Genomic DNA, 24991 nt, shown 5'->3' on the forward strand with positions numbered 1-24991 from the left:
GAGCCACTGCAGACTTAGGTATCAGGCTCATCCTAATAATCATGAAAAGCACTTTTTCGGCTGCAACACCCCATTGTAAAAATCCCTCTTCTGGGATGCTTGTCTGGTGCCTAATTTTTCATTTAGGTATCTAGCAAATACAGTGGTACCTCTGGCTGCGATTTGCCGCTTCTGCGCATGACGTCATTTTGTGCTTCTGCACATGCGCGAGCTGTGAAACCCGGAAGTAACCCTTTCCGGTACTTCCGGGTCACTGCGGGACATAACCTGAAAGAATGTAACATGAAGCAAACGTAACATAAGGTATGGCTGTACTTAATTTTTTTTAAAAAAAACCCAGGTTTTTTAAAGCACTTTTGTGAAGTCTGTCTCCTGTTGCTATAACCAGTTGAATTCCCCATCGTTAATTACAGTATTAGCTTTTCGCATTGTTAAAATGTAACTTTTAGAAGACATCAGAAGGCAGCAAAGTTGTACACGCAAGTTTTTAATTTTTGATATTTTATGATGCTTTTATATTTGCTGGAAGCCACCCAGAGTGGCTGGGGCAACTAAGATGGGTGAGGTACAAATAAAATAATAACAGCAGCAGCAACAACCGTGCTCCGCCCTTATTTCAGACATTGTGCTAGATCAGCATATCGCGATGTTTAGCTGGTGATATATCGCAATATTGAAAACCAGGTATCAGAAACAACCACTGCAGGTAAGACAGGCAAGTTAGAGCTCTTAAGTGCTGAAGATGCCTCTTCTTCCGTCAATGACTTGCCTGCTCCGTGAATCCCACCCCTCTACTCACAACCGAGAATCACTACAAAGTTTGTTGAACTGACTTTATTTAATGCCATATTTTACAACGCGGGGTTTCCCCCAATACAAGCACCACCGAGAGAGGAGTGAATTCTGGATGGCCTCCGTTTAAAAATCCACAAAACACTTCATTCAGCAGGCAGGGGGCGCTCCTCCTCACGAAGAAAACGAGACCCATTCCAGTTGGCTCTAAACGGTTCCGCTCCCTTTGAGAAATGGAATGTCGTGGGGGGGAAAGGGAAGACCCATCTTCTCACCCAAGCTTACTGAACAAGGGGGTTGACTTGGTTGCCCCTCTTCTGGGACACAAATGAGAAATTTTTGGAGGAAATGTTTTATTTCTTCTGTTATTCAGGTGTCGTTCCTTCTTCCACCAACAAGTCTGGGTTCCTCCGAGCTAATGCAAGCTTTGGAACCTATGCAGGGTAAAAGGTGGTAAGAACGAAGAAGGCTTACTCCATCTTCCCCCTCAAGGGTTGCCGCCACAGAGGAACTGGGAAGCCGTGAGTGTTTCAGTACACGCAGGAACCATCATATGGATACAAACCATTCACAGGTAGCTCTGCTCACCCAGGATGAAACCCACCCCCTAACTATGAAACCCCAGGAACTGGGAGAAGGGTGCTGAAGCCCAGGACTAGGGGTGGGTGTTCTGGTAACCACATCTGGACCTCAGAACACGCAGGTTTTATTTCTTCTTCCTCTCCTGGGAGCAGCGAGGGCAGAACCTGTAGCAGGGAGACAAGGCAAAAGCAGTAATCACAAGACAAATGGTGTCTGAGAATGAAAAGGCATCTAGAATTGTGTATTAAGAAATTCCCAATTCTGCAAGCAGAAAAGAAAGTACTATACCGTATTTTTCGCTCTGTAGGACACACCTTGTTTTAGAGGGGGAGAACAAGAAAAAATAAATTCTCCCCCTCTCTGCTCAGCGCCCCTTCAACGAAGCGACAGCGGAAAGGGAGCCCCTTCCATTTCTCCTCCCGCTTCGCCGAAGGGGAGCTGCACAGCTCTCCCTCTCTGTTGAAGCCAGGAGAGTCTTGCTCTCCTGGCTTCAGAAAAAGGAACCCGAAGCCTCCGGAGCGCAGCGGGAACTTGCGCTGCGCTCCGCAGGCTTCAGGCAGCTATCCCTGAAGCCTGGAGAGCGAGAGGGGTCGGTGCGCACCGACCCCTCTCGCTCTCCAGGCTTCAGCGAAAGCAACGCGAAGCCTCCGGAGCACGGAGGGAGCGCTCCCTCTGCGCTTCAGAGGCTTCGCGTTGCTATCGCTGAAGCCAAGGAGCCTGCATTCGCTCCATAGGACGCACACACATTTACCCTTAATTTTTGGAGGGGGAAAAGTGCGTCCTATAGAGCAAAAAATACGGTAATAGGTGCTACGCAAACTGAGTAAATTTGTATACAAAAATTGCATTACCTGGAGGCAGGGTAGGAAAACAATTTGGATTCTGTGCGTCACTAAAAGTAGGAGACAGTCTAGTCTGACCTAGAGGGTCCTATTCAGATGCTCCTGTTCCTTTAAGGCACTGCTTCCCAAACTTGGGTCTCCAACTGTTTTTGGACTACAATTCCCATCATCCCCAGCTAGCAGTACCAGTGGTAAGGGATGATGGGAATTGTAGTAAGTTTGGGGGGGGGAACATTGTTTTAAGGAAAGCCAGTGAAAGAAAACTTTCCAGTAGAGCATAATTTATGTTACTTGGTGATGTCATCTGGATTTTTCATTTCAGATTTTTCATCTTGTCATAGGATGGTGCTATTCATACATTTCCTTCAATGCTGTGCCTAGGTTTCAAAAATATGTAAAGCTTTTTTGTTTGTTTTTAAGAATTTGGATTTCAACAGTCTGCCAGGACTGCATGGAGCATTTGGAAGAAAATGGTTTTTCCACAAAAGAGAAGCACAACTAAAGGTTGGAGATGGTGCCTCTTTTCAACAAAAACAACCTTCTCTCTGGTTCTGAGCTTTTGCAAGTCACTGCATCTAACCTTTTAAAGCATTTGTGTTGCCAGAAAAGTCCAATATACATTTCCCCCCACATCAGTTGGTCTACTGTCCCTCAGACCTTGTGGGGGCAGGTCTATTATTTTTTTGGGGGGGTGGTGGAACAAATTCCTATGCCCCACAAATAACCCAGAGATGCATTTTAAATAAAAGGACACATTCTACTCATGTAAAAACACGCTGATTGGGCCGGATCTGGCCACTGGGCCTTAGTTTGCCTACTCATGCACTATACAGTGGAACCTTGAGTTGTGGACATAATCCGTCCCGGAGGCACACCCACAACTCGAAGAGTTCGCATCCAGAAGTGCCGTGTTTGTGCGCGGCACGATTTAGCGCTTCTACGCATGCGCGAGCGGTGAAGCCCAGAAGTAACTTGTTCTGGTACTTCTGGGTTGTTGTGGGACATAACACGAAAAGGCGCAACATGAAGCAGACGCAACACAAGGTATGACTGTAGAAAGCAAATAGTCACTCACCATTTCCCTCTTGGCTTTGTTGTTAAGCCCACACAAGCGAAATGGAACCATTCAATGGAGCACTGGGGAAAGATATAAAGAGCACAAAAGCTTAAAGTTAGTGACCCCTCGTCTCTTCTCAATGTTAGAACTGTTTGGGGTTTCTCAGAGCTTCACTTTCAAGCCCTTTCCCTCCCTCTTATGGTTTGCCATCACTGTCTTTGTAAAGGATCAGTATGTAATTCTACTCCATAATGAACATTCCCTTCTCCCTTGCTCCTGACTCTCCCAAAGCTGCTTAACCATCCATCTATCTATCTATCTCTATGGGGCTCATCTGCCCCCTCTACTCTGAAGATATGTTACACACACACACACACACGTGGAATCATCCCTGCTGAAGAATCCGTCAACCAGTTCAGCGAGTGCAGCTTCTACGTCCTAACAAAGAACTGATACTGTCTCAGCGAGGGCATTTGGCCAGTTGCAACCAACCATCTTGGCTGTGAGTCCTGCAAGGCTGGCTCCCTGCTTTGCTGCTCCTCTTTTCAGCTGGCCTGAGGAAGGGGCTGGACTGACTCCAGCTACAAAAGCTGGGACTGCTGAAGATGCCAGAAGCTATTTTTGCTGCGAGTCCTGCAAAGCACTCTTGGGGTGGAGTATTGCTTAGGGGATTTTTTTTGTTAGGGGGGGTCAAGATTTAATTTTGGAGATGCATAAATTTTGCTGTTATTGGGGGGGGGGCTGTATCTTTATTGTTAAACCTTATGATTTATTTGGGGATTGTTTATTTTTCTGTATGCTTACAGAGATATTTTTATTTATGCTCATGACTACTTTTGTTATATTGCTGTAATTATGTACATGCTTTCATGTTGCAAGCTTTCTTCAGCATAGTTAACTTTGGAAAGGCAGCATACAAATGATGATGATTCAAATAAGGCCACAACAATGTCCTGAGTTATAAACTGTATACAGTGGTACCTCGGGTTAAGTACTTAATTCATTCCAGAGGTCCGTTCTTAACCTGAAACCGTTCTTAACCTGAAGCACCACTTTAGCTAATGGGGCCTCCTGCTGCCACCGCGCCGCCGGAGCACGATTTCTGTTCTCATCCTGAAGCAAAGTACTTAACCCAAGGTACTATTTCTGGGTTAGTGGAGTCTGTAACCTGAAGCGTATGTAACCTGAAGCATATGTAACCCGAGGTACCACTGTATTCTAGTTTCAGAATCCTGATTTCCACAATGGTGTCATGAGGCCCTTTATATCCCCTGCATCTGCAGCTGTTCACATTGCCCCAGAGCTAAGCCCTTCTCCCCCCCCACCCTCAACTCCCAAGAGAGGCTCTTACATCAGGGTTGTCACAACCAATCATCTCCCCATAGGAGACTTGGTGGCAGAGGCAGTAGGTGGGCTCATTGGGGTCCACAGGCATGTCCAGCACATCGGAGGGGTGAACATTTCCAAAGGTAACCGAAGGCATCCCGTACTCTGTGCTGCTTCAGGACGGAAAGCAGAGTTAGTAAGTCATCAGTGGAGACTTCTCTCAGACCCCTGCAACCAAAAAACGTCCCCTTCACCCCCACCTCACTCTGGAATAAACTAGGTAAAAGGTAAAGGACCCCTGGATGGTTAAGTTCAGTCAAAGGCGACTATGGGATTGCGGCACTCATCTTGCTTTCAGCCCAAGGGAGCCGGCGTTTGTCCACAGACAGCTTTCTGGGTAACGTGGCAATAACGACTAAACCACTTCTGGTGCAATGAAATACCGTGACGGAAGGCAGAGCACACGGAAACGCCATTTACCTTCCCACCACAGCGGTACCTATTTATCTACTTGCACTGGTGTACTTTCGAACTGCTAGGTTGGCAGGAGCTGGAACAGAGCAACAGGAGCTCACTCCATCGTGGGGATTTGAACCGCCGACCTTCTGGTCAGCAAGCCCAAGAGGCTCAGTGGTTTAGACCACAGCGCCACCCGTGTCCCTTGGAACTACCTTGGTCTCCCTTAAGAAATAAAGAACTTGCCAGCTTGGCACTTCTCGCAATCCTCACCAGTAGGAAAACTGACCACCTAGTCTGCCAGAGTTTCTGGGCACAACAACGACCAGGGATGGTACTAGAATGGAGTAGAGCTGACATTGGGCGAGACTGGTAACATCTACTAACACAGATCCCTGCCTTCTGCCTGCCCCCTCTTCCCACTCACGTGCGGACTAGTTTCAGCTTCTTTTGGGCTGTCTTTGGCGCCTCCTCGTCAGAATTCTTCCCCTTGGACCGAGCACGGGCTGCTTTCTTCTCTTTCTGGACCCGGCCTTCTATGTGCACAACACGGACAAAGGGGGGCAAATCAAGTACCTCTCTTTGGGACAAACAGAGCTTATTTGGCCTATAGAGATGCTTTCAAATCTCTGTAGAAAAAAACAATTTGGAGCTCTATAAATCTCTCCCCCTCCCCACACTGGAACACAGCATTAGCAATCTGAATAAATTAAGCCAAATGTGAATCTCACTGCACACCAAAAAAGCTGCTGGATCAGCTTACAGAGCCTGAAGGAGTGTCTCTACCCCCACTGTCCAGCCCGGACACCGAGGTCCAGCTCCGAGGGCCTTCTGGAGGCTCTCTCATTGCGAGAAGTGGAGTTACAGGGAAGCAGGCAGAGGGCCTTCTTGGTAGTCACTCCTGCCTTAAGGAATGCCCTCCCATCAAATGTCCAGGAAACAAACAACTATCTGACTTTTAAAAGACATCTGAAGGCAGCCCTGTTTAGGGAAGTTTTAAATGTTCGATGTTTTACTGTGTCTGATGCTTTAATTTGCTGGAAGCTGCCCAGAGTGGCTGGGGCCATCCGGATGATCAGCATATAAATAATAAATTGGTGTCAGCATCTCTTCCTTAACTTTGTTTTAACCAATCCTCTCTTCTTCTTAGAAGTGTCTTCTTTTAACATCAAATTCTACGTCGACACAACTTTTCGCCTACAAATATGTTCAATTTGATAGCACCAGAAAGGCTTCCCTCCTGGTTGACTTCACTGTTCTAAGGCACAGTCACTTACTGTATGAAAATGTCTCTTTACATTTACCCTGCCAATGCAAGCGTGCTTCAAGTCACCCATTATGGAATATTTCCCCCCTTGTCTACCTATTAGCATTTCCCCCCACTATGAGTTTGGGTGGAGTCAGGCAGCAACTGTGTGGATGGTACCCAATGAGTTCCATCTGCAAAATGGAAGGAAATACTTAGTAATTTTTCCTCTTCCGTACCTCTCTAGATTTGTTATACAGTGGTGCCTCGCAAGACGAAATTAATCCGTTCTGCGAGTCTCTTCGTCTTGTGGTTTTTTCGTCTTGCGAAGCACGGCTATTAGCGGTTTAGCGGCTATTAACGGCTTAGCGGCTTTAAGAAAAAGGAAACAAACTCTCAAGAACTCGCAAGACGTTTGGTCTTGCGAAGCAAGCCCATAGGGAAATTCGTCTTGCGGAACGACTCAAAAAACGGAAAACTCTTTCGTCTTGCGAGGCATTTGTCTTGCGGGGCACCACTGTAAATTCAAAACAGATTTAGGGGGATGCAGTCTTTCTTTCATAGTAACTTGTCCTGAAGACTAAATTTTACTATCCCCATTTCTGGACATCTTTCATTTGTCCCTGTTCCCACCCTCATGCCAGCCACTTCTACAGAAACCAGAACTCACTCTTTTTGCCTTTACTGGATGAGCTGTCATAGTCACTTGACTCTATCTGCTTCTCTTTCAAGTCAGCTTCAAAGCGGGCGAGATCCGTGTCCAGTCGCCGGATGTGCTTATCTACCTGCAGACACGGTAAGAGGGGGAGAGCGTTATTTTTGAGGTAATATGTCCCCAACCACCAAGAGAGCAAAGACTTATAAAAAGGCAAAGAGAATGGCAGCAGAAAGCAACTGCCCAAAGAGATACAGTTCTGCTTGGATGAAGGCTCTTCACAAAGACTGTCCAAAAAGCCCCACCTAATCAGGCCCCCTCGTACCATCTCATACGTCTGCATTGCGAGCTGCACTTTGTCGTCGCCGAACTCCTTGCACTTCCCATAGGCCTCTTGGATCTGCTTGAGGAGCCCCAGCTTCTCCTCTGAAGACAACGTCCGTGCATTACTGATATATTCTGTGGCCAGTTTATCAATCTCTGATTTGAGATCTGAAAGGAAAAGCAGGGGGCAGCATTATAGCAGACCACTCTGGCATGACACCAAACAGAAAGGGATACGAACACCAGGTTTATTTGTTCTTCAATGTGGAGGAGGAGGAGTTTGGATGATATCACTACCCTAAGGAGTCTCAAAGCGGCTAACATTCTCCTTTCCCTTCCTCCCCCCCAACAAACACTTTGTGAGGTGAGTGAGGCTGAGAGATTTCAGAGAAGTATGACTAGCCCAAGATCACCCAGCAGTTGCATGTGGAGGAGCGGGGAATCGAACCTGGTTCACCAGATTACAAGTCCACCGCTCTTAACCATTACACCACACTGGCACTCTCAAAAGGGATTTATCTACTTGCACTCTGACATGCTTTCGAACTGCTAGGTTGGCAGGAGCAGAGACCGAGCAACAGGAGCTCACCCCATCATGTGGATTCGAACCGCCAACCTTCCAATTGGCAAACCCTAGGCTCTGTGGTTTAGACCACAGCGCCACCTGCGACTGTGTGACAAAGAAGAATGTGTGACAAAGAAGACTTACATAGTTAATCTGAATCAGCAGGGGGTTTGCAGACTTACCTTCTGTTCGCTGGTCCAGGTCTCTCATGAGCTGGAAGTTTCTTTGCAGCTCAAAGGGCAAATTCTCAATGCCTAGAGAAAGAGGGAAAGTGTGAGATGGAGAAGATCAGCTTGGTGGGGACCTGCCTGTGTTACTTCTTTCCTACACCTTCATTTATACTTTCTTTTACTGTACGCTCAACATTAACTCCATGTTGACTGAATAGCTACAGGGTGAATTTTACACCATTTAAAGCCAAGTAGCTGCATTATAAGAGAAAGAAAGGGCCACTTCTTGTGTTAACAAACTCAGGTTTCCTAACCAATCATATACTTGAAAAGAAGCTGCAGCCAATTTCGGCTCTTCGACTAGCATACTCATACGATACCCACATTTACTTCAACTCTATTTTACATTTGTAGGTGCACACCTTAAAACACATTTTGTTTATTTACTTCACGAGACTTGACCGCAATAAAACATCAAAGCATTTTTAAAAATAACAGAACGATAACATTATCAGTAAAATGATCTTAAACATTCAAAAATGCTTAAAATAAATTATAAGCTAAAAAACAGATTAAAACACATGTCAATACAGTGGTACCTCAGGATGCGAACGGGATCCGTTCCAGAGTCCCGTGCGCATCCTGAAGTAAACGCAACCCACGACTGCGCGTGTTGCGATTCGCTGCGTCCGTGCATGCTTGCACACACACAAACACATATTAACCAACAAAGCACAATGCAATGGTGGTTGTGTGTGTGTGTGTTTTGTAAAGCGGGTGTTTGTGTCCAGCAGTATCTGAGTGCACTGCCATATTTTAACCAGGGCAGAGCCAAACTGTGGATATGGGAAGAAGAGAGAGGGGGTGTGGAATTTCCAAACATTATTATATTTAAATTTCACCAATGCCAATATCAAGCAGTTCCTTTCTTCCACCCTTCCTTCTTGGGTGGGGGGGGGGAATGAAAAACAGAATGAGGGCTAAACTCAAGCAGACAACGCACCCGAAGGGAAGGAACTGGAACCACTGAGCGCACTGAAGGATTAAGCCGCAGCGCCCTGTTAAAAAGGAACCAGGGCGAACCCGGGTCGGCTGCTGCCGTAACGTGTGAACTGACCCACACGTAGGAATATGAGGTGCCTCGACCCCCCTCCCCCGACTGCGGGCTTTCGGGGCCTCTGCCGCCTCCCGGGAGCCGCCTGCGCCGCCTGCCTCCAGCCGCGTCCCGCCCGAGCCCCGCGCCCGCTCTTACTGTCTAGGTAGTGCTCCAGGTACATCCCCGCCGCCATCTTGGGTTCCAGCCAAGCGCACGGGCTCTTTCCCCTCCCGCCGGCTCCGCCCACCTTGGCTTCGCTTCCGCCCTTAACAGGAGCAGCTTCCTGTTTTCGGCAGAGGCACTTCCGCCCCCTCTAGGCCGGGTCGCTTCCGCTCGCTTCCCAGCTCGCCTCCCCTTAGTCCTCCGCTGCAAAGGGAGCTCGACTGGGAGGCAGCCATTGTGTTTCTAATAGATCCAGACCACCAGTCCACTTCTTCAAGCCTATTGCTTGGGGGAAATACATGTCTGGCTGGTGAGCCAGGATCTTGGAGTGTCTCCTTCCCCTCAGTGACAAGCATTTCCAACAACAACTACAAGTTCATGCGAGTTTTATACCAATTTAACAGGGTCCCCCCCCCCAGAGAACCTTAGTGTTTTCTTTTTTTGGGGGGGGGGGTGAAATATACTCAGAGTCGAGAGTGGATTTCATACTCTTTATTCAGTTCATAGTGGTGAGGAGGAATCAAAGTTCCCCCTCAAAGTATCTGCTTTTGTGATAGGAATTTTATGGTCTTAGATATATAGTAATGTTCATAACTGCACATACATAGATCAGCACAGGAAAGCCAGCCTGGAACCATTTTGATTCCTAAACTGACCAAATCCTTTCTCTGCAAGGTTAAAAATGGAAAAGCCTCCCCATTGTCTCTTCCTTCACAAATCCTGTCTTAATCTGTGTTTGAATAAGGTGTGAGCCTGTGACCTGGCCCAGGAAATAAGTATTTTACCACTACAAAAGAATGGCCAGGCTCCCCAGAAATCCAATCAAGCAACCTGCCAGACAGGAGATAAACTGGGACAGGAGAAAAACAACATTTAAATTTCTGTGATGTAGGTGGGATGTATCTGAGGGGTGGTCTTAGGTTACACCCCTTCTGTGATGTATGCATAATGTTTCTGGGGGTGGTCTTGATCTAGAGGATGGGAATTTCAAAAGTCTTTATAAGGCCTTGCAGGCCATTGTTCTGGTTCCTCTTCCTCTCCTGCGTGTGAGGGGAGTACCCTGTTGCAACAGATCAATAAAGATCAAGCTTACTAGCTGCTTTGCTTCTCAATATTCTCTGGTTGGCCTCTGTTATTTTCTCCTACCAATAGGGAACCTATGTAAGGACTCTATATGGGCTCTTGGATACCTCATAAGGGAAAAGGGCATATTTTTATTTACAACACTTTATATACATTATTTACACAATGGGCTGCACGTGATTGGCTAATTCCGGGATTCTCCTGTAGGCCAATCAGGTTGTGGATTCACTTCCACCTGGAGCTGGATTGGGTGGCTCCTGCGGACCAATCATACTACTGTATTGTTCTAGGACCAATCAGACTGCTGCATTTTGGATCCTATTGTTCTAGGACCAATCAGACTGCTGCATTTTGGATCCTATTGTTCTAGGACCAATCAGACTGCTGCATTTTGGATCCTATTCAACTCAGTACATAACAGGGAGGCTGATAATTTTTCGCAAAACTGCAGTTTCAATGGTTCCTAGCAGGAGAAGGAATGGCAGCTAACGGGGTAGATACTGCCTTAAAAATAGCCCTGGGTGTAACATGGATTCAGACAAAACAGGAAGCTGTTATTCTGCCCTCTGCAATCACTGGCTTGTCCAAACTTTTGTATCCCTCTGTCTGGGAGATACATATTGGGAACTTGAACGTTTTCTGGGCTTGATGGTGGAAAGCAAACACCATATTCCAGTTGCAAATTGTTAAGTCGTGGGTTGACATAGCAGCCGGCACAGCGATTTCTTCAAGTAGCTCTTTATTATGGTAAGCTGGAATAGAACTGACTGCGAACAGCTCAGCCGGCCTGTATTTATAGGCAGCCGGCTGTCAACATTGTAACCACAACAGCCCAGAGTTCCCGCCTAAAATAACAGACGCGGACCTGAGTGAAAACTATCTACAGACCTGAGTGAAAACTATATACAGTATCCCCCTGTTGGCCCCAGGGTGAAACTACACTACATAACACCCCTCCCCACCGAGATAAGGCGTTAGTTACAACCGTAATGGTTTCCTTATATACAGCACTACGCGTAATGGTTCAATTAAGCACAAAAGCATATCGGTTACATTTCCCATACTTAGACCAACAGTGATACCTGTCCAACAACATAGTCCTTTAAATAAGTTGGGCGCTTGGAAACTCTGCCAGACCGCCGGGGACTGGTAGCCAAGTCCGGAGGGCCACACAGTTCTCGCTGAGGCTGTGGTGCGACCCTAGGTGGCGTTGGAACCAACTCCCCTGGATCCGCTGCTGTGGGTGGAGCCTCCGCAAGTGGAGTGGTCTGAGTCTGTTCTGAAACGGCTTGGTTCGGCTCCACGCTGGCAGTTTGCGAGGGAGGTGTAGGTGGGGCCTCGCCATCTGTACGTGTCTCTTCTGGCGTCGCAAGCGCAGTTGGGGGCACCTCGGTAGTGTCCAAGTCCCCAACCCTGCGCCTAAGCTGGTCTATGTGCCGTCGCCACAAGCGTCCGTCTTCGAGTGCCACCTGGTACGAGCGAGGTCCAGTGACTCCCACTACTGTGGCTGGCACCCAAGGGATGTCCCCCACATAGTTCCGGGCAAAGACCTGGTTTCCTGGGACAAATGACCGTGGTGCGTTGGCACAGCCTGGGGGTTCAGCCACGGCAAAGTCTGGGTGTAGCCGGTCGAGCGGTGACCTGAGGCGGCGGCCCATAAGCAGTTCAGCAGGACTCCTCCCTGTGGCCGCATGAGGGGTGATGTGTTGCACGAACAAGTATTCGGCGACCCGCTCATGCCAGTCTCCCCGGTCCAGGCGCGCCAGTGCCTCTTTTGTCGAGCGCACCATTCTTTCCGCTTGCCCGTTGCTGGATGGATGAAAGGGTGCCGTTAGGGCATGGCGGATGCCCAGTCCCAAAAGATACCGCTCAAACGTGCCTGACGTGAACTGCGGTCCGTTGTCAGAGACAAGGACATCAGGACACCCATGCGTTGCAAACAGGCCTCGCAGCACCCGGATGACAGCTTCGGTAGTGGTGGAGGGCATCAGGGCGACCTCCAGCCATTTGGAATAGGCGTCCACCACTACCATAAAGGTCCGGCCGTGAAAGGGGCCAGCCAGATCGATGTGCACCCTCGACCAGGGTGTCTTTGGCGTCTCCCAGGTGTGTCCCTTAGCTGCCGGTGGTGCAGGCCTCGACTCCTGGCACGCTTGACAGGCGGACACCCAGGCAGTGATGGCATCGTCCATATTAGGCCACCAGACGTAACACCGAGCCAACGCCTTCATTTTGACAATTCCCGGGTGGCCAACGTGCAGAGCCTCCAGGACGCGCTGACGGAGTCCCTGGGGAATCACGACGCGGTCTCCCCACAGCAGGCAGCCGCGATGAGCTGAGAGTTCATGTTGTCTGGTTGCGAAGGGCTGGAACTCCGATGCAAAAGGCCCTTGTGGCCACCCCCTCCACACCCAGTTGAGCACCCGGCTGATGGTGCGATCCTGGGCAGATGCGGAGGCCACAGTGGCAGCCGATACAGGCGCTGCCGGAAGATCCTCAATCAGAAGGAGCGATGAAGCTGGAGCCGGATCTTCCACAAATGCTGGAAGAGGGCAACGGCTGAGGGCGTCGGCATGGCCCATCGATTTCCCCGGGCGATGGATGAGCCGGTAGTGGTAGGCAGCCAGGAAAACAGTCCATCGCAGCATGCGTGGTGAGAGGACCGGTGGAGTTGGACGATCACCGGCGAGGAGGCCCAGGAGTGGCTTGTGGTCAGTGATGAGGTCAAAAGTCCTGCCATAGAGGTATTCATGGAACCTCTTCACTCCAGCCACAAGTGCCAATGCCTCCTTGTCGAGCTGGCTGTAATTCCGTTCCGTCGGAGATAGTGTCCTGGAAAAGTAGGCGAGCGGTGCTTCTCTTCCATCTGGAAAACGGTGACTAAGGACAGCACCGATGCCAAAAGGTGAGGCGTCGCAGGCAAGGACCAGCGGCCTGGATTCACTGTACTGTACCAGCACACTGTCTGAAGAAAGGAGAGCCTTGACCGCGTTGAAGGCCGCCGTCTCCCGATGACTCCAGGCCCAAGGCGTCTTAGTGCTAAGGAGTCGGTGAAGAGGCTCAGCCACTGTGGCTTTGTGGGGCAGGAACATGTTATAAAAGTTCAGCAGCCCCAGGAATGCCTGCAACTCCGTTTTGTTCTTTGGGGTGGGGGCCTGCTGGATAGCGCGGATCTTGGATGTGGTTGGATGAAGACCGGAGGCATCGATAAGATAGCCCAGGAACTCTACCTGTGGAACGGCAATCTGGCACTTCTCCCTCTTTACCTTGAGCCCGGCCTCCTGGAACCTGGTCAGCACGGCACGGAGGCGCTCGAACAGCTGCTGGTGTGAGTCTGCAGACACCAAGACGTCATCAAAATATGGTACCACGCCCGGAAGCCCTTGCAGGAGACGCTCCATAAGGCTTTGGAAAATGCCAGGAGCCACACTCACCCCGAACTGCAACCGGCGGCAACGGAAAGCCCCCCGGTGGGTGACGATCGTCTGGGCTTCAGCAGTGGCATCATCGACTGGCAGTTGTTGATAGGCTTGGGCAAGGTCCAGCTTAGCGAAGACCTTACCCTCACCCAGGGAATGCAGCAGGTGTTGGACAACAGGAACCGGATAAGCGTGCTGCTGAAGTGCCTTGTTGATCGTGCACTTGTAGTCAGCGCAGATTCTCACCGACCCATCTGGCTTGACAGGCGTGACGATGGGGGTTTCCCACTTTGCGTGGTCAACCGGCTCCAAAACTCCTTGGGCGATCAGTTTGTCCAGTTGTTCGTCCACCTTAGCCTTGAGAGCAAAGGGAACCCGGCGTGGCTTTAGCTTGATGGGGGCGACTTGTGGATCAAGGCTAAAGGAGATGGGCGTACCTGTATATTGGCCCAAGGTGCCATCAAAACCTCGGCAAAGTCTTTGACCAGACCCTCAGTCTCTGCGTTAGAGATGCAGTTGATGCCGGTGACTTCCAGGCCGAGGGCATCAAACCAGTCTAGCCCTAGGAGGCTTGGCCGCTGACCTTCGACCACCACCAACCGGAGCAGGCCCGAAAAATCCTTGAAGGCGATCCGGAACCGGCCAACGCCTACCACGGGAATGTCGTTTCCCTGGTAGTCTCTCAGGTGTACGCGGTGAGAGTCGAGTTGCCTTTTGGACACTCTGGGTACCAGTCTTTTGATGGTGCTCCATGACACGATGGACAGGGCAGACCCGGTGTCGATCTCCATGTCACATGGAGCTCCTTCAATGAGCACCGTGATGTTCAGCTTGCGTCGCGTAGGCGAGTCGGTTTGGCCAATCGTGGTTCCAGACGGGCAGCGGCAGTTGGTGAGAGCGAAACAACTTTCCTTGGCAGACTGGAGTGAAGACTTGGACTTGCGAGTCGATGAAGGGGGGGTGTCAGACGGAGCCGATCGGCAGACCTTAGCGATGTGGCCCCTTCTGGAACACTTCCTACAGATGGCGTCTCTGAATCGACACTTGGCACGGGAATGGTTGCCTCCGCAGCCAGCACATTCCGGTTGGCCCTTGGACTTCTGTTGGAACTTCCTGCGCTCCCGCTTTGTCTGGTGCACGTCATCGTCTTCACTGGAGGATGCCTCCTCACTGCTGGCCTCTTCATGATGCACCGGAACTGGCTCCCTAGCAAGACGCGGGCTGCTGGACTTGCGGATCTCCTGGGCGGAGCGTTCAGCAGCTTCTGAGGCCACAGCCTCCTCAATGGCTTTCTGTAGCGTGAGGTCTGGCTTGGCTAGGAGGCGCCGTTGCAGATGGATGTCCCGGACCCCGCAGACGATTCGATCCATCAGGGCATCGTCTAAGTCTCGGAACTCACAGTGCATTGCAGCCTGTCGCAGGGCGGTGGTGTAGTTGTTGATTGACTCCCCCTCTGCCTGGTTCCGGTGGTAGAACGCATGGCGGGCAGCAATCTTGGACGGCTTTGGTGCGTAGTGGTTGCGGAGCTTCTCTTGGATCGTGTCCCATGGTGTTGCCTGGACTGCTTCAGGCGCAACCAACGCTCGGGCCGTCTCAAACACCTCAGGCCCACAGAGGCTGAGGAATAGGCCCCGCTTCCGCTCCTGTGATACTTCTGTCAGCTCGTTGGCTTGGAGGTAGCAGTCGAACCGAGCGAGGTAGGAGTCCCATGATTCAGAGGCTGGCGCAAACGGCGGTAGAGGCACAAGTGAAGCCATGATTCCGATGCCGGCGTGAAGGGCGATGGATGGAACACAGTGCTCTAGCCAGAACAGTCAGCTCTGAATTGGTTCTGCCCAGTGATTTCGCTCAGTGATTTCGCTCTGTGATTCAGCTCAGTTCAGAGGCTGGCCGCATCTGGCTGTGCTCTGATGTCCATCCATCCCATCCTCGTCGCCAGTGTTAAGTCGTGGGTTGACATAGCAGCCGGCACAGCGATTTCTTCAAGTAGCTCTTTATTATGGTAAGCTGGAATAGAACTGACTGCGAACAGCTCAGCCGGCCTGTATTTATAGGCAGCCGGCTGTCAACATTGTAACCACAACAGCCCAGAGTTCCCGCCTAAAATAACAGACGCGGACCTGAGTGAAAACTATCTACAGACCTGAGTGAAAACTATATACAGTATCCCCCTGTTGGCCCCAGGGTGAAACTACACTACATAACACAAATGAAGTGCAGACGATTGGTAAAGCACTGGTGTTCTTCCATATCAATGCCAAACACAAAGCTCCTCCAAAAAAAAGATGACATTCTTTCAGTTTCAGTTATTTAGGGAACATTTGACCCACTTAGGAGAAGGCCAAACAATATAGTTAATGAAAATTCTTACATCATTCTGTATTTTTGAAGCATTTATTTACAAATAATTTTCCTTTTCTTCAAGCTTTTATATTTAATACATGTGAACAACACCAAGAACAGTGAGATGTAGAATCACAGAAAGCAGGACGGGAAAAACTTATGTACACAGCAGGAAATGGATCATAAGACAAGGTGGACAGAACAAGAAGGACACAAATACTTTCCTCCATGGAGCTTCACAGGCACACAAAAATTCCTGAAAGTATTTCCCCAAAGCCAAATAAATTAGAAGCTCCAGTACACACAGGATTCTTTCTGCCCTCATTTCCTTATATATTGGTTAAAAGAGCTTCAAGTGGACCAGGGTCTCCAGAATACCTGGGACCCTGTTCTGTTCAGGATCCCAGAAGGGACAGACCTTTCAAAACGTCTAAAGCCAGGGGAAGCCAGGCACTTTTCACTCCAGCTGGAGACCTTTCCTAGCTTAGAGGCTGGTGGAGAAATTGCCAGTGAAGTCCCAGAGGTGTGTCTGGATGAAGAGCTTGACTGACTGGGAGCATTCAGATACCGCTGTGTCTCTGAAATGAGGAAGGCTTGGACAAGAGAGGCACAGTAGGAGTATCCGGTATGAAAGCCCTTGTCCTCTGCCACTGCGGAGAGAAAAAGAACATACAAAGGAGAGATGAAAGGAGAGAGGCAAGTCAAGCATCCATCAAATGTATGCATCTGCATGTCATGAAGAGAAAGGGGCCTGGGGTATAAGCTGTGTGATTTCTTCTAACATAAAAGAGCCTTGCTGGATCAGATGCAAAGCCCTTCTCTGTTCAGTGGGGGGCTCAAGGGTGGTTGCCCTAGGCGCAAAATTGTTAGGGGGTGCAAAATTTCAACACCTAGTGCTGCTTCAACGCAGCTGCGCACTCCCATCGCTAGGCTCCATTAAAAACGTATCCTCCATGCGAACCAGGAAGTGACCTCTCCAGACAATGGAACATCTCGTCTTTTCTTATCTCTGCGGCTGCGACCTCCTGGGTGACGCGGATAACGTTAGGCAGTTGGATATGCATGCGTACCCCGTCCGTTTCCCTGCCTTCAACCCACCCTACTCCACACAGCCCCTGGTGCTGGCAACCCATGCTACACCACTGGTCTGTTTTCACACTCGTGCTCATGACCCTCAACAGCTGGTATTCAGAGGCAAGTGCCTCTGGGTTCAGGAGGTAGTGCATACAGAGCCATCATGACTAGTCATTGACAGCCTTATCCTCCATGTTTTTGCTTAACCCCCAATTCAATTTTAAATGGATACAAGGGACACCTTAAACAATGAAAACAGCAGACAGCCTGCCTAAGGTATAGAGATGGGGCAAAACTGATCATTAAATCAGCAATCAGTTGGGAGGTGAGTATGTCAGTGATTCACAGTGTAAAAGTGAAGGAGAAAAAGCCCTTCTGTCAGGCATCAGGGAATCTGATCCCCCTACGGTAGGCTGCCAGGAATAGACAGAGGAGAGTTATTGACAATGTATTTTATTCAACATTCACAGAGAGTGGCTTAGAAATGCAGCCTCTTGGAGTAATGGCATTACTCCGAGTAATCTCCACCCCCCCTTCTCTCCTTAGTTGTCAACAGCACCACCCACCTGATGGTGGCCACTTAGAGTTATTTGCCTCTGAGCCCTTTGCTCTCCTACTTTCAATGCTCACCGGGTTCTGGCAGAAGGGGGGTCTGGAATGCTTTCTAGTGATAACATGTCAGCCAGCTGCTTTGGCTCTGCCTTCTCCTCCTCTTCTCCCATTATTTCCCAGCTTCTCCCCTCTTCTGCCTCTGAGCTATGACCTCCCACAAACCACTGTTGTAAATCTATACTGCCTTCCTCTTCTCTGAAAGGTTCGGGCTGGGGAGGCAGTCTCCACCATTCCTCCTCTGTCCAGTCCCTTCTGATCTTGCCTTTGGGTACATACCCTTGGGTCTTGGTTTGCCGCAACTTCTTGACCTTACGGATGAAAGTCTGAATGAAAGTATGTGGGCAATGCCAGCGGAAGTATCAGAAACCAGAGAGGATGACTGAAGATTTCAATTGGTCTTGCATAGCTTAACAGAGCTGAATGAGAGAAATTATGCAGATTTGCCCATTCACATCATTTATACAGGCTGCAGAATTCAGCTTGCTTGGCTACAGACTTTTAATTCTTTTAAGCAAAATTCACACAATTGTGATTATAAGCTGTAATGATCTAGGAGCTGAATCCTGCTCCATTTACCTCCTGGCAGGCCCACCTGCATTCCAGATAAAATTTTGTAGCCTGTGCCTAGTGAACTCAATCCATTCTGTGCATGTGACTTAAGCGACTCTCTGAGGCACTACATTTGTTATTATTGTTATAATTATACAGTGGTGCCTCGCAAGACAAAATTAATTCGTTCCGCAAGTTTTTTCTTCTTGCGAGTTTTTCGTCTTGCGAAGCACGGTTTCCCATAGGAATGCATTGAAAATCAATCAATGCGTTCCTATGGAGACCGTCCGGGGACAGAGGGGAAGCGCCGTGCACCTTCCCCTCTGTCCCCGGACCTGTTTAAAGCAAGGGAAGGGGCAGCGGGGAGAATCGCTTCTCCCCGTTGCCGCCCCTTGGTTCAAAAGGGGTCCGGGGACAGAGGGGAAGGCGCGCGCGTGCTTTCCCCTCTGTCCCCGGAGATTGCGGGGCTGGCAACGGGGAGAAGCGATCTTCTCCCCGCCGCCCCTTGCTTCAAAAGAGCTCCGGGGACAGCGGGGAAGACGCGCTGCGCTTCCCCGCTATCCCCGGAGCTTGCGGGGCAAGCTTCGTTTTGCGAAGCAAGCCCATAGGGAAATGCGTCTTGCGAAGCGACTAAGAAAACGAAAAACTCCTTCGTCTAGCGAGTTTTTCGTCTTCTGAGGCGTTCCTCTTGCAGGGTACCACTGTAATTATGGCATTTCTATTCCACCTTTCTTCCAATGAACTCAAAGTGGCCTTCATGACTCTCCCTCTCTCCATTTTATCCTCACAATAATCCTATGAGGTAGGTTAGGCTGAGAGATGGTGACTGGCCCAAAGTCACCCAGTGAGCTGCATATCTGAGTGGGGATTTGAACACTGGGACTCAGCTACATTAGTAGAAAAAAGTGTTTTGAATGTGTTACAAACATGCAATACCAGATGGTGGTGGGGAGCAAAAATAATAATCTTTTTTTCCTTTTGTTATCACGATTTAATTTCTGACTTATTTATAGCGTTTTTTTCTTGTGTGTAGATCCACTCCTGGTCTCCACCCTAACCATCACACCCAACTCGCTCCATGTTACCCATCTTCACTATGGTACATTGCAATAAGCCATTCCCACCTACAACTCACCTGCTAGCTGCAATGTTTGAATCCGCTGCACAGTCATTTCTAGAAGAGCTGCCTTGTCCATGCGAGAATTAGGAAGAGGCTTTTGGGAGGGGAAAAAAAGAGGATAACTGGAGACTGGCTTGGAACCAGGCAGAAGTTGGCATTGCAAGAGGAGAAAGAAGAGGATTTGGCATAGACAGGAACTACTCTCAATTGAACAAAGAGAGCTGGTAATTCGAAGAAACTATTATTCAATGAATTTGGAGGGACATCTGCATCACAGATTGAAATCACTTTAAATTTCACAGTCCCCTACGGAAGCACCATGGGAATGGGAATTCCTAATAAGAAGGCAGGGATATCTGATTTAAAACATTCTCAGCACACCCCATGAAACTACAGCTCTGAAGGTTTTTTGAAGGTAGTTCAATGCACCGTATTTTTCTCTCTATAGGACGCACCAGACCACAAGAAGACCTAGTTTTTGGAGGAGGAAAACAAGAAAAAAAATATTCTGAATCTCAGAAGCCAGAACAGCAAGAGGGATCGCTGTGCAGTGAAAGCAGCAATCCCTCTTGCTGTTCTGGCTTCTGGGATAGCCGCACAGCCTGCATTCGCTCCATAAGACACACATTTCCCCTTACTTTTTAGGAGGGAAAAAGTGAGTCTTATAGAGCAAAAAATATGGTAAGTTTTCTAGTGTGGTGTCTCAAAAGGGAATGAAACGAGACTATCTTCCTGCAACTCATATTGCATTTTCTGTTACTGGAACTTTTCTCCCAAACTGTCATTTGAACGCTGGGAGAGAGTGTCCTATACTCCAAGCTTCAAATTGTGAGCCTTTGGGTTTTGCATTTTGCTCCACTGATATCCAGCATGTTACCCAGTGGGATTGGTTGTCTTCAGAATACAAAAAAAAATTAAGATCCTTTTGTGTAGGTGCTTCCTGGCAGGAAGGAATAGGAGGAACCTATATCTGCACCACAAACCTCTTTCAGTGCCGTACCAATTTAACTCTCCTGGCTCCCCTAAAAGAATACTTTGCAGTTTGAGGTGCTACTTTAAGGTGCTACTGGAAGGAATTTTTTTATTTTGCAGTTTGATGAAAGTGCTAAGAATTCTCCCTTACATCCTTAAGCTCGCCTTACACAACTATACTTCTCAGGGATCCTGAGAGAAAGAGGGAGAGAATATGAAGAAACAAGTTTATTCTGCCGCTGAAGACAGTTCAGAAACTCAGCGGAATTCAGCGGCCAGGTTGCTCACCGGAGCAAGATGGTTTGAGCATATTACATTGATCCTGGTCCGACTGCACTGGCTACCGATTAGTTGCTGGGCCCAATTTAAAGTACAGTGGTTTCTTGGTTCTCAAACGCCTTGGTTCCCAAACCAAAAACCCAGAAGTAAGTTTTCTGGTTTCCAAATGTTTTTCGGAAGCCAAAGGTCTGATGCAGCTGTCGACTATTGTTTCCAGGGCGCCTGCACCAACCAGCAGCTGCACCTTGGTTTTCAAACATTCCGGAAGTCCGTTTGACAGATTAAGTTTGGTACTTTTGTTTTTGCTATTTATTTTGCATTTTTGTTTTTTGAGGCTTTTTCAGTTAATTTGTTTTTGTGACTCTGTGGAACCCAGTTCAGCTGCTGATTGATTGTGTGACTCCAGAAATGGATAAAAGCCCCCCCATCCAGACAATGACAGTGCAGGTAAGAAAAACAATTCATTTAAATTTTTATCATCTGCAATACTGTCTTATTTTATAGTACAATACATTGATTATTGCTTTCATTTTATGGATCAATGGCCTCGTTAGTAAAATTCATGTTAAATTGCTATTTTAGGGGTTGTTTTTAAAAGTCTGGAACGGATTAATCCGTTTTGCATTACTTTCTATGGGGAAACATGTCTTGGTTTTGGAATGCTTTGGTTTTGGAACAGACTTCTGGAACAGATTAAGTTTGAGTACCAAGGTACCACTGTACTGGTTTTGACCTTTAAAGCCTTAAACAGCTCAAGATTGCAATACCTCAAGAACTGCCTCTCCCCATATGAACCTACCCAGACCCTGAGATCGCCTTCTGAGGCCCTAATAATAATAATAATAACAATAATTTATTATTTATACCCCACCCATCCAGCTGAGTTTCCCCAGCCACTCTGGGCAGCTCCCAATCAAGTGTTAAAAACAGTACAGCATTAAATATTAAAAGCTTCCCTGAACAGGGCTGCCTTCAGATGTCTTTTAAAAGTAGGATAGTTATTTCCTTCACATCTGAAGGGAGGGTGTTCCACAGGGTGGGTGCCACTACCGAGAAGGCCCTCTGCCTGGTTCCCTGTAACCTCACTTCTCGCAATGAGGGAACCGCCAGAAGGCCCTCGGCGCTGGACCTCAGTGTTCGGGCTGAACGATGGGGGTGGATACGCCTTCAACGACTATCTCTGCCTTCAACGTGTGCCTCCTCCATGAAAGGTCCAGAGGGTGGCAGCACGAGAACAGGGCCTTCTCTGCAGTGGCTCCCCATCTGTGAAATGCTCTCCCCAGGGAGGTTTGCCAGGCACCTTTATTGTACACCTTTAGGCTCCAGGCAAAAACGTTCCTCTTTAGCCAGACCTTTGGCTGTTTGACATCCAATGCCCTTTTAAAATGTGTTGGGGAGGAGGGTTATTGGGTTGTTTTGTTTTATTATGAATTTTGTGTTTTTAAATTCTAATTTTATGTTGCAATAGCCCTGAGACATGCGGGTATAGAGTGGCATACAAATTTAATAAATAATAACAACATTAAAAGTTGAAGCTTATCATGTTAGATACATACAGAAGCTTGATGGTGGATGGCCTCTCATCCCCAGTGGCATGTGTTATTATGGGTTATGGGGAGACACCAAACGTGGCTCCTTACCTTGTTACCTGGGCTGGTGCCACCTAGTAAGAGAGCCTTCAGTTGGTTGAGAGACTGAGCAATTCGATTCCTTCGCTTCTTCTCCATTAGCGGTTTGATGATCTGCAGATGAAGAATTTCTGCATCACTAGAGGAATTGACTAGGAAGCTGTTTGTCAAGCTGGGCAAGGACAAAAGGCGGAAGAGAAGAACTGGGGAACAGGGGGAGCAGTTGACCAAAGCTGGCCCAAAACACTGAAGTGCCTGAATCAGAAAATCCAAATGATATCCCCTCTCACTAATTTTTTTATTACTTTTTTATTGATTTTCAAAAACAAAACAAAATTAAAGTAAAACTTTAACATTCAACCTTTTCTATCTTCTTATTTACCCTGTGCAATTTCGCGCCCAGACTTCCCTCCTTCCCTGCTTCGGTTTTCCCAATTTACATCCATTCCTGCAGATTCTTAATTACATTCTATATACATCACAATATTTATGTTAGCCCTGCTACAGTTTTTAAACTTCTACAGTTATTTCGTATATACACAACAAATTTACTCCACTCCTCTTCAAACGTTGTCACTTTTTGGTCTCAAATTTTATAACTCATTTTTGCCAATTCAGTATACTCGAATAATTTCGTCTGCCACTCCATTAGGGTTGGTAACTCTTGGGATTTCCACTTTTGGGCCACAAGAATCCTTGCAGCAGTCGTGGCATACAAGAATAATTTGCAGTCTTCTTTTCTCAATTCATCTCCTATTATCCCTAATAAAAAAGCCTCTCATTTCTTTGGGAATGTATATTTGAATTCTTTTTTCATTTCACTGTATATCATATCCCAAATCCCCTCTCACTAATTAACATGGGTACGCAGTTGGGTGGGAAGTTCCCCCAAGTAATCCCCACCGAAGTAAATCAGAGATGCACAAGATCAGAGCTTCACTCTTTTTCACCTGTTCATTTCAATGGGGATTGCAGTGAATATCCTGCAGAACTGCACCTGTTGCTCATTTCTGTCTCCTTCCGTCTCTGCCTTCCTTACAACCATGTCAGCCCATACTTAACCCACCTCCAGACCTTTGCCAACACAGCTTCTCTCTCACTCTCTTTCCTTTCGCATGTACCTTTTTGTAGACCAGACGTTTTGGCTGTTCCAGATGTGGTTTCTTCCAGCTGCATCCCCTGGGTGCCCCTGTCGTCATCCACGAAGCTTTGCTATCTGCCGCCTCCAGGCTCATCTTGTCTCTCTGAGAATATTTTCAAATTTCCCTCCTTCTGCCCTCCCTTTAATTTATAGGGCATCCCCAGCACAGCTGTCACATTGTCTGCAAATCCTATTTACTCGCTCCTCAACAGAGGCAGCCAATGAACAGCTACAGAATCCTATTTGTCTTTCTGAGGGGAGGAGTGTGATGGTCTCTAGGAAGCCAGCCTGCACTCCAATGAACTCTCCAGAAGAGAGCTGGGAGGGAATTTTAAAAGGGGATTTCATTTCAGGCCGGCCAGCTGCTCCTTTCGGGACAGGGTGGGGGAATAAAAAGCATGAAGAGGGTGAATAGAGACTGGGCCAGAGGAGAGGAAGCTATTGAGATGGAAATGAGGGCAACAGAAGGTAGATGTGTGTTTTGCTGGGTGGTGTGTGTGTTGGCAGCTGCGCTTGGGGTGAGAGGGAGACTTTGAAATACCAACACAACTTTGCTCAGGCAGAACAATCAGACCCTCCACTTAGCTTCGTAGGGTTGCCGGGGCAATGTGAGGCAGCCTCCACCATCTCTCAAACCGGGTTCTTTGTGAAAGGAATAGGCAGCAGAAGAATGTGTCATCACCCCATTCTTTTCCTAAGTAGCAGCGGTGCAGACAGAACTGGGCCAACACAAGCAAAACATAACTTATATGTTTTCAAGAATGATCCAGGATGCCATTGCATGCTCATATCTCTCACCAGCCACAGGCTTGCAGGGATTGCTGGCTGAGAAGTTAAAAGAGCTGCTGACTTTGAGGATAGAGCGTTCTGGGCAGATCGGCCTTTGGTTCGGTTTCAGGACAAGGAGCTATCATCGAATGCTCAGGATAATGTCGGAAACGAAGGATCAGCTAGACATAAAATGGAAGCAGAGAGATAGCGGGAGCAACCAAATTCTTCTCTTTCATGATTCATGGCTATGGTGATATTCAACATCCCTATAAAGCTCTAATATGCAAAATTCAAAAAGATTTGAGCCTCGCATTTAATTCGCAATGTGTGTTCTGGGCATGTGTGTGTTTTGCGCTGTGCACGTGAAATCCTTGGTAAAACAGGTTCTGAGCTGTTTCCAGAGGAAGAACTGTGAGGGGAGAGAGTCAGTGTTGGTCAGAAGATAGGTAATGGCTTTTCCCACCTGCCTTGCCCCATCCTCCAGCCCTAGCAGCTTTCAGAAGGGAGCTGTTTCCAGAGGAAGAACTGTGAGGGGCGAAGGAGACACAGTTTGCCACCAGGGGGTGGTTGGTTTCACCAGGGCTGCCAAACCTTCAGCCCGAGGAACCTTCAGAAGCCAGTTGCTGCCACAGGCATTGTGTGTATGTGTATTTCAATGAGCTGAATAGAGTGAAAGATTGTTGTTGTTTAGTTGTTTAGTCGTGTCCGACTCTTCGTGACTCCATGG

At 48.2% G+C, this 24991-nt stretch overlaps 2 protein-coding genes across 7 annotated transcripts; both read right to left on the reverse strand.

Moving 5' to 3' along the window:
• Positions 1–819: 819 nt before the first annotated feature.
• ING4 (inhibitor of growth family member 4) lies at positions 820–9391 on the reverse strand. 5 transcript variants are annotated; one of them, XM_083482012.1, is made up of 8 exons: positions 9268–9391; positions 8028–8099; positions 7282–7448; positions 6972–7086; positions 5483–5588; positions 4625–4772; positions 3292–3353; positions 820–1538 (listed from the first exon to the last, which is right to left on the reverse strand). In XM_083482012.1, exons 1-8 carry the CDS (start codon positions 9302–9304, stop codon positions 1499–1501), a joined length of 747 nt encoding a protein of 248 aa, XP_083338138.1. In that variant the 5' UTR covers positions 9305–9391; the 3' UTR covers positions 820–1498. The 5 variants fall into 5 exon arrangements, with proteins under 5 accessions (XP_083338138.1, XP_083338139.1, XP_083338136.1 ...); XM_083482013.1 differs by having other exon boundaries at positions 4625–4769; positions 9268–9388; XM_083482010.1 differs by having other exon boundaries at positions 5483–5591; positions 9268–9388.
• A 6766-nt stretch (positions 9392–16157) lies between these two features.
• On the reverse strand, positions 16158–24991 carry LOC310696465 (uncharacterized protein). Of its 2 annotated transcripts, none has more exons than XM_083482032.1 (4): positions 23474–24991; positions 22365–22466; positions 19489–19567; positions 16158–16768 (listed from the first exon to the last, which is right to left on the reverse strand). In XM_083482032.1, exons 1-4 carry the CDS (start codon positions 23585–23587, stop codon positions 16470–16472), a joined length of 594 nt encoding a protein of 197 aa, XP_083338158.1. In that variant the 5' UTR covers positions 23588–24991; the 3' UTR covers positions 16158–16469. The 2 variants fall into 2 exon arrangements, with proteins under 2 accessions (XP_083338158.1, XP_083338157.1); XM_083482031.1 differs by having other exon boundaries at positions 22365–22555; positions 23474–23579.

Source organism: Podarcis liolepis, assembly GCF_965112155.1.
Source record: "Podarcis liolepis genome assembly, chromosome: 17".
Classification (NCBI taxonomy): Eukaryota; Metazoa; Chordata; class Lepidosauria; order Squamata; family Lacertidae; genus Podarcis; species Podarcis liolepis.